We start from the raw sequence: 13,132 nt of genomic DNA on the forward strand, positions 1-13,132 counted from the left end.
CAGAGCTCTGGGTCTGCCGAAAGGTAAATCAACATTAGAAGGCAAACAATAGGTGGACAAGCACTCATGCATTCAATGGGAGCCCTTCACTGGTCTGAAAATGGTGGGCCTGGAAGAAACACTGGAGGGGCTCGACAAGCATAGGATCTAGGTTGGACGCCTCAAATGAGACAGTGGGTATTCTAAAAGGGAATTAAAAAAGGATCTACACAGTCCAACGTGGGGCAAAAGTGTAACGATATTGGAAAACAACATTTTCTTTGTGCAAATTATAATGAAAACACCACAATACCTGTCCTTGGTACAAACCAGCATCCTGTATCGTACTATCCGGTTTATTTAGGGGTTCGAATGTATTGCTCATGTATTTGTTCCACAATCTTGTCTCTTTTTCATTTGGAATATTGAAAGCTTTTCTCATTTCCTTCTCAATGGAATCTAGGTTTTGAGAGAAAAACAGAAGTGAAATGACACTTTGCGTTACGTTGCAATCAGTAGAAACATGTGACCGTTTTCTCAAGATACAATCTCTTTCTCACTCTTCCTAAATGCATGTGTGTACTTTTCCTTGAGCTTTCAAGACACATGCATTTAAACTGTAAAGGCACGCAACTATACCTGCAAACAGCTACAAAAGCGTGTTGGCAATAAATGGAAGTAATGTGTCAATATAATGTCTGTTAGAAGTCTTTTAATAAATTATTAAGCTCCACTGTGCCTGCCTGTAAAACTGTTACATTTGACCTAGTTTGCAACAACCGAAACAGAAAAACAAAGAATTAAAAATATGCTAGGATTGATTTTACAGGAACCTTTGAATGGAGACCAGAGAATGAATACAGCAAACATGTGCATTTGGAACCTGACAAGCAATTATACAATTAAAAAAGATTCCATCAATTAGCCACACTCTAATGCTCATTCCTCTTACAGCAGGAGGTGATGATGCAAATATGCAAAACATATATGACTAACAGATTTGATGACTACAGACTACATCTCACAAAAATGATATTGTCCTTAAAATGGGACAAGCATTTTTCTAAAAAGAGATGTTCACCATGGCAAAAGGTCTCACTGGTACGGCTCCTCTTTTTTTTAAGCCTTGGGAGGAAGTACACTTTTGAAGTCCTTCAGTGCAAAGGCTGTACTTGCTGTGATAGTACCCAAATGATGCACAGAGGCGCGCCACTTGAAATAATAAGGGGGTGCTATTCCAGGGTTTAAGAACCGCAGTGCCGTGTCATGTATGTCACAGCACCCACACACCAAAGCATGTTCAACCCTCACCGGGGCTTTAACATCATGGAATCATCACCATGTGGTTACTTCAGTCTGAAGTGGATGATAAAAAATAATTTAAAACAAAACTAAACTTCATTAACATAGTGCTATGGTTGGGACAAACAAGTTAAATGTAAAATACAATCAGTTTTCAGAATGGCCAAAAACTTCAAGTAATCCACATTTTAATGCTTCATGTGTATTCCTAAAATATTCACAGGATTTTACTATTGTGGGGGGGGGGTGGAGCTATGCAGAGAAAATCGACAAGCCCAGCACTAATCAGAAGACAGACTTACGACACAAGGAAAGATCAAGTTTTACACAGTAAGAATAGAGTGATATTTCTAATTAAACTATGGATTTGCACAAAAGCAGTCCCGCAGAAGGCAGTGCACACCGGAACATGTGGATTTTTAGAAATAAATTACTTGAAGGAACAGGGCCATCAACTGTCAAACTAGTCCAACTTGAGGGCCGGAAATAATGAGGCGGTAAAAGCATTGCCCAAGTGACCAAACGAGCTTTGTAACATAAGCACAATAGTGAGGTATTCACACACACACACTGAAAACAACACATAATTCATACCTATTGTATCAGCTTTGCTAAATCTTCGCGTAACCAAGTTGTTCATATTTCCACTGTCACAGAGCTTTAGTTCTGTAAGATAAACTTCTACTTTGCAGTGCTTCACAAACATACCCTGTTCAACCACCTGAAAACACAGCAAAAACGAAGTGTAAACAGTAACACCACAAACGGTGCATTTTAGCGCTTTGAGATGCAGCATACGTTTGCATGTGTGTTTTTAAGAATTCTGTTTGAGAAAACAAGTTAAAGAGAAACTGTAATCAATTTGGGAGTGGGGACGGATTGACTTCACCAATATTTGCCATCCACCCCTGAAGAGAAGAGACATTTCTTTCACAGAAGGCTCTGGTGCATCTGCCAAAAAATACCTGCATTCCAAGCAAGCTCTTGGCCGTTCCGTGCCCACCATTAGCTTGTTTAAAGGAAAAATAAAGAATTACTCACTGTAGTGACTGAAGTACTCCTAGTCCATGGTCCCCTTTTCTCTACACCATATGGGTGTCCCAGTAAAAGGACAGGTACATTTTTGCGTCACGATTCCCCTTTAAAATTAGAGCGCTTTTTGGCACTGGTGCGGGCGTAACCACGTCCCACTAGACCTGCTCACTGGCACCTCACCTCAGTCCCCTTTGTCGCATCAGACATGAGAAGAACTCGTTTTAATAGCTGACTGTTTTAGGGGGCTGGTGGTGGGCAGCATGGAGGAAAGGGGACTATGTACTAGCAGTACATCAGTCACTACAGTGAGTAACTTTGTATTACTCCTACATCCAGTCCCATTTCCTCCATAATGTATGGGCGATTCCAAAGCACCATTCTCCAGGGAGGAGAACCACTTATGAATTATTGGAGAACAGGTTTTGTAGTACTGAATGCCCAAATGCAGCATCCGACCTCGCACTAATGTTGAGGCAGTAAAGTTTGCATAACGCTGTCGGTGATGCCCATGTGGCAGTCCTACTTATGACATCCTATGATACATGTCTCTGAAATGCCAGAGCTGTGGCTTTAGCTCTGACCGCATGTGCATTCATTCCTACTGGTAGTCGTACCCTGTAATTTGTAGGATTCTGAAAGAGCTGGATATGGATGCCTTGAATGATTGAGACCCTGGAGAGGAACCACCAAAAGTGACAAACAGGGCATTTGATTTTATGAAATGTTTGGTCCTGTCCAAGTAGAACTTGAATGCGCTGTATACATCTCGGTAATGCAACACTTGGTCCGCCTCAGAGGTGAGACTCTGAAAAAATGTTGGAAGTACTATCTCCTGGCTAAGATGGATAGCCGATACCACTTTAGGAAGGAAACCAGGGTGGGTTCTAAGCCCCACCTTGTCCTTATGAAACACAGTGAAGGCTTGTTAGCTGTTATTACTTGAATTTCTCTGACCCGGCAAGCAAACATTAAGACTACTAGAATAGTGGTTTTCCACGCGATTAGCTAAATGCCAATGGATGCCAACAGTTGAAAGGTTTTATGACCTAGTGCCACCCGAATTATATTCAAGTCCCATACTGGATGTGGATGAGAAACCGGGGCATACATTCTTATAAGTCATTGTAGATGTCTCTTCACTATTGGGTGACTATAGCAGAAGATGTTTGGAATTCCTGTACGCGCCTATGGCCAGTAGATAGGTCCTATCTGAATTCGTAAAGCACATCGGTCGCCCAAAAGCATCATGGCACTGATAAAGGATAAATAACATAAGGCAGCAAGTGTAACGAGTGGACAAAGTTAAAAGAGAAAGGTCTTAACTTGACGACGGAACAAAAGCTGGTTTTCAGTGGAGCGGACAGAAAATGGTAACATGTTCCAGAGAGTGGTGGCAACATTAGAGAAAGCAGGGCCTCAAACGCTGGTACAGCGAAACCAAGGAACCTGGATGGACTGGGCATTTACAGAGCGGAGAGATCTGGGAGGAACATTAGTGCAGAATTTAACCTGCAGAAATTTGGCTCCATGACCATAGAAGGCACAGTGGACGATGCAGAGGAAACAATTCTGCCCACTACAGGAAGCCAATGCAGTGGGAGAGATATGCGTATGGTAGGAGTAACTTGAAGGCGGTGAAGCGGGTACGCAGGTTGAGCTAGATAAAAAGTTGCATTAGTCAAGGTGGGCAACACAGCAGAGGCCACAACAGGTGTACGGAGGTGGCTGGGTCGGAGGTGGTTGGGTAAGAAAAGGACAACCCTACTTAAGACTTTAAGTTTGAAGTGGCCAGTTTGACAGACAAGAGCCGATAGGAGCCTCCATAGATAATGAGGCAGTGATCTGAACGCCTAGATCTTTCAGCCAATGGACAGGGAAAATATGAAGATGCCATTTCCAGTGAATGGTAAAACTGTCCAAGGTAGCTTCCCCAGCCTTCCATTGAAGAATCTGTGGTAATAATCATCACTGCATGAGGGATTTGACAGAATGGAGCCCCTGTCATAACATTGGACTCATGCTTCCACCATATGAGGTCTTGTTGACGAGAGGGGGGGAATGGGGAGGGGCAAACGAGATTTTGTCCATTTGACTTCCCCTTGCCGGTTATCCCATGAACTGGATAAATGCATCTGAAGTGGTCTCATCTCGAGTCTGGATACTGGTACTGGGAGGGCACAAGAATCTAGGAGTGTATGCTGGTACCAGCATGCTTACATTGATTGCCTCTCTTTAAAGTGAATGACAGCTGATACAACATCCCTGAACCTGTCCTGGGTCAAAAACATACTCTCCGATAGAGTGTTCCGCCTATTCCTCCACCTTCTTGAGGTTGATTGAGAACCCTAGGTTGAATAGTATTTGCATCAGCCTGTAGCATGAGGATGTAGAATTCTGTGGGGAACTGGTTCAAATAAGCCAGTCGTCCAGGTAGGGATAAATGTGATCACCATCCACTGAGAACACCACCAATAGCATTAATGATTGCGTGGAGCATAGTTCAGCCCAAATGGAAGCACTTTGAACTGAAAGTGATGGCTCTCAGTACAATTGCCTTTGTAGCTGCCAAATGGGGACAGGTATATAGGTGTCCTTTAACTCCAGGGAGCACATTCAATCTCCTGTGAAGAGTGCCACTGCTACGTGGGGTGGCGTCACCATTTTGATCTTTTCTAGAGGGAGGAAAGGTTTGAAGTACTACTGTGGGGCCAGTAGAGTGGTTCTTGTGAACAGTGACTATTCTTGAGCAGTAGCCCAGACTCTCCTCTTCCTTTGGGACCTTTTGCTCTGCATGATCGCAAACTAGCTGATTATCTCTGAGGAGAGCTGGTGAGCCTATCTGAAGGAGGGGAGGCGATGTCGGAAGACCGGAAGGAAGCAGGAGTCAAACACCTATGGAAATAACAGATCTGAGCCACAGGTCTTGAAAAAGGTGATGCCATACTAACACATGTCAGACTTATCTGCCCCCAACAAAGGTGTCGTGGACCCCGACACTGGCCTCATTGCCTTTTAGGATCTGCGGGTTGGGAGGAGGGGCGCGCGAAAAACCTATTAGCTGCCATACGCTGCTTTCTAAGGTGCACACTGGGCAAACAATCAAGTTGCCTGTCTATTCTGTCCTGAAAACCTCTAAAACCCCATAAGGAACAAGGTCTTTACTGGGAGCTTGAAAATTGCTTTGGTGACAGCTTTAACAAGATTGCAAATGACTTCACTGTCTGGGTGCTTGGTTTTTCTTTGATAAAAATTCCTGATCTGTTGAGGGATGGAACAGATTTGTTCCCTGAAAAGGGAGATCTAGGATCCTGTCTTGCACATCGGCTGTACATTTACTGGCGTGTATCCACACAGACCTCATGTTTGTAGCTACACACATGGCTCTGCTGGCTGTATCGATGTGCGATACTGATGCCTCCAGAATATCCTGAGCAATAAACTTTGCTTCCGATAAGCCTGCTTTAAAAGCTGCTTGCCTTTCTACTGTGTATCCAGTGGAAAACGCTCTGCAATAATCCTGCGGCCAAAAAAGCCACAGTTTAAAATGCACTTTTAAACGTATCTATGTGGGGGTTGGATTGAGGTAATACTTTCAACTCCCTCAGGGTCAGTCGTTCTTCAAAGAAACGAGCTGGGGGTAGATCTCCGTCTTCGGCTGGGACCTCCATCTGGAACAGCCTCCCTTCCACTCTAAAACTTGAGAACCGTCTCCGGTTTCGGAAGCTCCTCAAGACCTTCCTCTTTGCTTCCGCTTTCGCTCTCCCCCTTCTGAACTGCTCTCTTGGCACTGTGCACCTGGCCACCCTCTGTCCCCTGGGCCCAGGTACCTGTTCACCCTGCCACCCTCCTGCACTGCCTCCTGGCCACCCCTTGCACTGGTAGACTTTATCTGTACCCATACAGTTCCCCACACCCCCATTTTCTTCTTTTTTCTGCAATCAGACTTACCCAGTCTGCTGCCTTAAACACAGCACTTTGACTGCACTACCACTGTTTATTGCCTCTACTATCTATTTATTTTTATTTATTATTATTTATATTTTTCTTCTCTGCTCCGCACTTTCCACTCTCCCCCTTCCAGGCACTTGCACGTTCTCAATGTCACTGGGCCTAGTAAGATCGTTTTGTTCTCACCAGTTTCCCTCCCTTGCCTTGTCGCGCTCTGAAACACTGTGTACGAGCGCAATATAAATACATTATCATATCATATTTGAAGGTAAGGGGGAGCAAGGGAGAGCTCCAGGGAGAGGGGGGTGGCCTAACCCCGAATATAAATGGATGTAAAAGTGCATTTTAAAAGGCAGTTTTCTCAGCCGCAGGATTATTTTAGGTGAGATTTTCACATAGAACCTTCTACTGGTAGATCGAGAAGAAAGTCCCCCATTTCTCTCCATAATGTTTGATTTGCTGCTGCAAGCAACGCGTCCGCATTAGCTTGTATGAAGTTCAACCATGCATTCATGTAAACCTTCTTTCCAAATGACTCCAAAAGCTTGTCCTCTCTGGATAAAAAGGCTGTTGCAGATGATGTTGAGGAAGTAGACCCTGCTGACACCTTTGAATAAAGAGATGCAGCAGCTACTACAGAAGAAGGCGACAGGCTAATAACGCAGATTTGCCTACCATTTGCCTGAACCTGGTGTCCAAACATAAGTTGGAGTGGGATTTAAGCCATATCTTTTTCACTACCACCAATGCATACTTCTGTAGAGGAATTCCCCAGTGGTTAGTTTGCCTGAGAGTTAAATCTCCGACAGCGCCCCGGCTTCCTGTTTCTGGTGCGATACAGGTACTCCTAAGAATTCAGTAAGGCCAGACATGCGGTCATAAAATTCTTTAGCACAGTATGCAGGACCTTCTTCATCCTCCTCATTTGTGTCTCTGTGAGGAGACTTCACTCCCTGAGCATAATGTCCCAGAACCACCTGGTTAAGCGTGGCACATGGCTGGCTGGGCACATTAGGAGTGGATTTTGGTGGTTGAGCAATTAAAAGCACTGGAGAAGGTGGTGTGGGAGGAGGATACATTGGAATTGTGAGGAACCCGGAATGAGACACAGACAAAGCGGGTTCATAGTTTTGGCTATAGACTTCTTTCAAACAAAGGGGGGCAGAAAACGCTTTGCTGTCCCTACTCTATTTTCCCCTACCTAAACAAAAATTTAGGGCATGTCCGATGTCAAGATGTCCAAAGCAAAATTTCAATTCGGGCCCTCACATTCTAAACATAATTTCTAAGGTGAAACAGGTAATGCCTTGCCTGAGAAAGTGTATACAAATGTTCGAGTTCAAAAGGAAAGAGGACACTCTAACACAAAGTTCCGTATTGGAGGACTTTCACAGCTCCAGGGGACTGTTCCCTTCCCTAGGGTTTTCCTCTTATAGATGTCCAAGCTCCTAAGGGTAGGAGCCTTCCTTAAGACTTTTCTGTTCAGCAAAAATTGTTTATATTAAAAATGTGGCTGTTAGCCTTAATTTCGCAGGATACCGGGTGTATTCCCTTGCCAGGTTTTTTTTCTTCTCGTCAATGTAATTTCAACACAGATTTCGGCTATACCCGATTTATCCACATTTTACAACTTCATGTGATCTACTTTACACACTTACCAACTTGACTTTACCTGGTATACTCTCCTGCTATAGCTTTCTTGTATGCTTTAATGGACACTTGCAAATGTGAAAATATCTTGTGTTCATTCCGTTATTTCTCAGCTTCCCTCTTATGAGCTCACAAGTTCTCTGATGTGCTTCTGTTTTCCTGTGGTAAGCATGCAGCGGCTCTTCGGCATCCCGTACCTTCTCCCTGGTTTCACCAACCTCGCTTTGTGGTTTTCGCATCCTCAGTTTGCCTACTTTACGCTTCCCTGTGGTCAAGCATTGTGGGTGTTGCCGTGCGGTATCTGCGAATCCCAGGAAGTCTTCCCTTCTCTTCGTCTCATGGCGTCCTAGCTGCGGACCAGCTCCTGCAGTCTTCTTTCCTTGGTCTTCCCAGCAGCACAGTGGTCCCTCGGTCAGTAAAGAGGACGAGAGTCTCCCAGCCAATATCTCCCTCCCGTCTGCTGGTTCAGTGTTTAAAATGTCCTGGCACCAATAATGCGCTCACAACCACTAGAGCACAGCTTACGCAGCTGTCCTTTAATCGATCTTCATTACTCCACTCAGATTTCTCATCACAGTACTTTTACATTCATAGAAAGGGAAGTCTGTTCTTGGTGACTTATAGGCAGAGCATCTGAAGGTATTCTTAGCAGCTTTCATGGGTCAGTGAAGGGAGACATGACGATATACCGTTAAGGTATGGGGAATGGACGGGGTATCCCTAAAAAGAAAAGGGGGATACCATGTCTCATCCGATGAAGAAGTGTCAATCCTTTGATGGTTGCCCCCCCCCATGTGATCCTCCCTCATATAGCCACCCCCAGGGATAGGATCATGTAGCAGCGGCAGTCCCCTGGCCACAGCGGGAGAGATCACCCCTGGGAAAAGAGTGACGACACCGCCGGATTCATCACAGAACCAATAACTGAGGATCTGGTTGAGGGCCCCGTAGGCTGTACCTGAGGTACAACTTCACTGATCAAACTCCTCAAGATGCCAGTCATTTGTTGGGACTTCATCAGTAACATAAAACGGTCAAAGAACTGTTCCTCGGATGTCGCTTGAGATGATGATTGCCTCTGACGCACCAGAAGTCGCAGCAGCCCTTGGTGTATAAGTGGGGGAAGCCATTGGTGTGTAAGTTGCAGAAGGCCAGTCTGAAGCCTGTCTGGTGTGGTATCCAGTTCAGATCTATGCCCTGAAGGTAATGGATATTTGGTACCACAGTGAATGAGACCATTCCTCCCTTGAATCCCCATATCCTAATGATGGACAACTGCCTGGCTGCAAGACCCACTCAGAGGGAGAGGAACCCAATGAACATTGTGAATCTTCCCCTGGGGTACGCCCTAGTGTATCTATTTGTTTGGCTGCCATAATTGGGCAAGGTCGAAAAAGGATACTCAGAAACTGTGGGCTCAGAGTAAAGCCCGGACCAATAGGCCCTTCATTGGCCTCAGTATATTTCTCGGTACCTTGAACGACCTTGGACGTGACTCCGGGAGGCTTAATGTCCTCAGGCGTAGAGCTTTAAAGCCCTCCGACTTGTGTCTGGTAGAGAGACCTCTAGGTCACTCAGACTTGGGCCGGTAGAGTCAGACTACCCCTCAGTGTGTATAATGGTAGCCCGAGGGGACTTCGGCGCCCTGCAGGTGCGAGAGTCTCTAGGATCCTTCACAGCCAAACAACTTCCTGGGAATGAGCATCCACGCTGTGGTGGAGTGCAGAAGAAATGACTTGCCTGCTTCTTCTATTTTTGTCGAAGGCCTTGAGGTGCTCTGGGAAGACTGTTCTTGAGAGACCGCACAGTTAAAGCGTCATACGGCACACAAAAATCCCACCGGTTTTCAACCCCCAGGCACTCAACAGAGCGAGTGGGGGTCTGAAGCTGGGAAGGATCTCTCGCAGGACGAGCACCTGGAGAAACAGCTCGGAGCAGACATACGCCGGAGAACAAGCCGCCGGAGGCTGGAGAACTGAGGAAAGAAACGTAGGGGAATCTAGTTGCGCAGCAAAAAATGCTTGCGCAATGCAAGGTAGGGTCCGATCCCTTCCAAGCAGAAAAGAGGACGGAGTTAAGGTGCCGGTGGGCAGGGCTAGTGGGGAATAGTTGCAGCCGCACCCATGCATGCTCTAAATTTAAAGGGGAAGTATTATTTGCAAGGTAAAATGGTACCAGGACCCCCACACAGTATGGAGGAAAAGGAACAGGACATAGAATTAAAGAAAAATACCAGACGGCTGTCTTGTTTCTGTGCTTCAGCCTGGAACCTCTTTCTCAAACACGCTTGGTGCAGGCATGGAAATAGTTCTTTCAATTCAGAAGAACAAGTTACTTACCCCTGGTAAAGTTCTTTCAACTGGATGTTCCTCCCACGTATTCATCTTTGACATTTGTTGTCCAGCTTTAGCTGCCTCAGAAAAAATAATTCTCGGAAGAGGGCGCTGTGCGTTAATGGCGTCGTTTCGGTGTCCCTTGGAGGCCTCAGTCAAGGATGAGGTCATCAAGGGCATATATAGAGCACGCAGGGCCCGTTGGCTTCAGTTCTGTTTTTCTTTGTTCCCCTTTCACAGTAGAATACCTGCAAAACACGGGAGTGACCGTACTCAGCATTGATGGAACGGAAACTATAGAAGCACAGGAAATTCTACTGAGGGGTAGGTTGGGGAGGGTGATGAGGGATACGTGGGAGGAACATCCAGTCGAAAAAACATTACCAGGTGTAAGTAACTTGTTCTTCAAATGGATTGTGTCCTCCCACGTATTCCTCATCTTTGACAGACTTCCAAAGGAGTATTTGATTTGGAGCGGGGGCGTGGGGGGAGTAGAATTAGATCTCTATTGGTTTTCATGGACCGAGTGCAAGACTGCTTTACCAAAGTTACCATCCTGACCGAGGGAAGATTTCAGGCAATAATGCTTTGGGAAGGTGTGGCTAGTAGACCACGTTGCCGCTTCACAAATGTTTTTAATTGGTACGCCTCTTTTCAGGGCTGTAGAGGCAGCCATGCCCCTGGTGGAATGGGCTCTTAAACCTTCCGGGGGCTCCTTTCCCGCCAATCTAGAACATTCTGAAAAAGCCAGAATTATCCATCTGGACATGGTCTGCTTAGAAACAGCCTGACCCAATTTATGACCCGTGTATCCAATGAAGAGTTGGTCATCAATACACAGTTTTGACATCCTAGATATATAAAAGCTAAACGCTCTATGAGGATCCAACCTATGTAGCCTTTCCTCTTCCTTGCCAGGGTGAGGAGTGGGATAGAAAGAAGGTAGAACCATTTTCTGTCCTATATGGAAATCAGAAATGATTTGGGGCAAAAATGAAGGTTTGACTCTTAGAACAACCCTATCCTTGTGGAAGATAGTAAAGGGTGGCTTGGATGAAAGTCACTCTCTACGGGCTGATGTTTAGAGCCACCAATAGGATGGTTTTAAAGTTTAGCCACCTTAAAAGGACATGAGCCTAAAGGCTCAAAAGGTGCACACATTAGGAATTTTAGAACTAGATTAAGGTCCCAAATTGTCCCAAAAAGATGGGGAGGGGAGGAGGGAAACACTAGTGAGCCCCTTTAGAAATTGTTGAAGACGTACTGAGGACAGATGGACATGTCCAGAAGGTCCGGGTACCACATCCTCCTGGCCCAATCCAGGGCCATTAGGATCAGGTGTTTCCCAAACTTTCTCCACCTCCTGATCATGTGAGTAATGACGGGGACTGGAGGAAAGACATACAGGAGTGGAAATTCCCAGTCCACCATGAACGCATCTCCTAGAGCTCCTGTTGGAGGAAATACCCTGGAGCAGTACAGTTCGTGATCGGTGTCAACCGGAAGTGCGAACAGATCCACTTGAGGGGTTCCCCAAAGGGTGAAAATCTTTTGAATGACTTCCTGAGCTAGTGCCCACTCGTGGGAGACTGCTCATCCTGCTCAGAGCATCCGCCGCCATGTACTCCTCTCCAGCTAGGTGAACTGCCAATAGGGAGATTCCTTCTTAAATTGCCCAGTACCAGAGCTGCACTGCCCCTCTGCGCAGTGGTATTGACCCTACACCTCCTCTCTTGTTGAGGTAGTACATGGCCACTGTGTTTTCCGTCATTATCAGCACATTGTTTCCCCGTGCAGAGGGCAGGAAGGCCTTCAGCTCTAGTCTGATCAGCTCCAAAAGATTGATATGTAGTTTGGACTCCGATGGAGACCAACGACTGCTGACTGTCAGATAGTTGGTGTGGACTACCCACCCCGTGAGTGAGGCGTCCGTGACTAATGTTCTCTCCGGCCATGGTTCCCAAAAAGGTTCTCCCTTCAGAATATTGTCCTTGCAGGCCCACCACAGAAGATCATGTGCGACCCTGCTTGGAACCTGAAGTAGGTCCGACATCTTTCCTGAGAACTGGGACCATTGAGTTCCTAGAGCCCATTGAAGGGATCTCATTCTCAGGAGAGCCTAAGGCACCAGGAAAATGCAGGAAGCCATAAGGCTGAGCAACTTCAAAAAATCTAATGCCAGTAGACTCTGGGCATTCTGAAACTTGGTAACCACCTGAAGAATGTCTTGAGCCCTCACCTCAGGAGGCAAGCTCTTTCCCAAGGAAGTATCCAGTACAGCTCTGATGAACTGGAGCTTTGAGAAGGTATTATATGGAACTTTTTGTAATTGAGGGAAAAGCCCAGTCTGTGTAGAGACTGGCAGGGGATGTTGAGATGATCCAGGGCTTGTCCGGGAGAACGCGCCCTGATCAGTCAATCGTCCAGGTAGGGGTAGATGTGAATCCCCCCTCTCCTGAGACCCACTGCCATCAGTTTGGTGAATACCCCCAGGCGGAGGTCAGCCCGAAAGGCAGAACTCAAAATTGATAATGAGAACCGGCAACTGCAAACCTCAGGTATTTTCTGGGCTTGAGATGGATTGACACATGAAAATAATCTGGAATTGGAGGGCCTGAAGGATCTGAGAAAGTGCGACCATCTTCAACGTGTCCTTCCTGAGGAACTTGTTCAAGTATCTCAAATCCAAGATGGGTCTCAGTCTCCGTTCTTCTTGGGTATTAGGAAATAAGGGGAGTACCATCCCTTGTTCCTCTCCGCTACAGGCACCGGTTCTATAGAGCGTTTCTCTAGCAGGGTTAAAATCTCCTGCACAAGGAGCAAATCCAGAATCCTCAAACAGTGGTTCCCCGGTGGATTGTTCTGAGGTCTTTTTATAAAAGGAA

At 46.0% G+C, this 13,132-nt stretch overlaps 1 protein-coding gene across 5 annotated transcripts in view; it reads right to left on the reverse strand.

The window, feature by feature from the left end:
* USP15 (ubiquitin specific peptidase 15) overlaps positions 1 to 13,132 on the reverse strand; it is a 709,686-nt gene that overhangs the window by 522,761 nt on the left and 173,793 nt on the right. For all 5 annotated transcript variants that reach the window (XR_011281918.1, XM_069629847.1, XM_069629849.1 and 2 more), the window contains exons 4-5: positions 1,876 to 2,002; positions 293 to 438 (exon numbers count right to left, since the gene is read on the reverse strand). Coding sequence is in view for 4 of the 5 variants with exons in the window: in XM_069629847.1 (XP_069485948.1) it covers positions 293 to 438; positions 1,876 to 2,002 (273 nt within the window). In the remaining variant the exon portion in view is untranslated. The remainder of the gene's footprint in view (positions 1 to 292; positions 439 to 1,875; positions 2,003 to 13,132) is intronic.

The sequence above is a fragment of the Ambystoma mexicanum genome, chromosome 12 (genome assembly GCF_040938575.1).
Source record: "Ambystoma mexicanum isolate Mex_15411 chromosome 12, UKY_AmexF1_1, whole genome shotgun sequence".
Lineage (NCBI taxonomy): Eukaryota > Metazoa > Chordata > Amphibia > Caudata > Ambystomatidae > Ambystoma > Ambystoma mexicanum.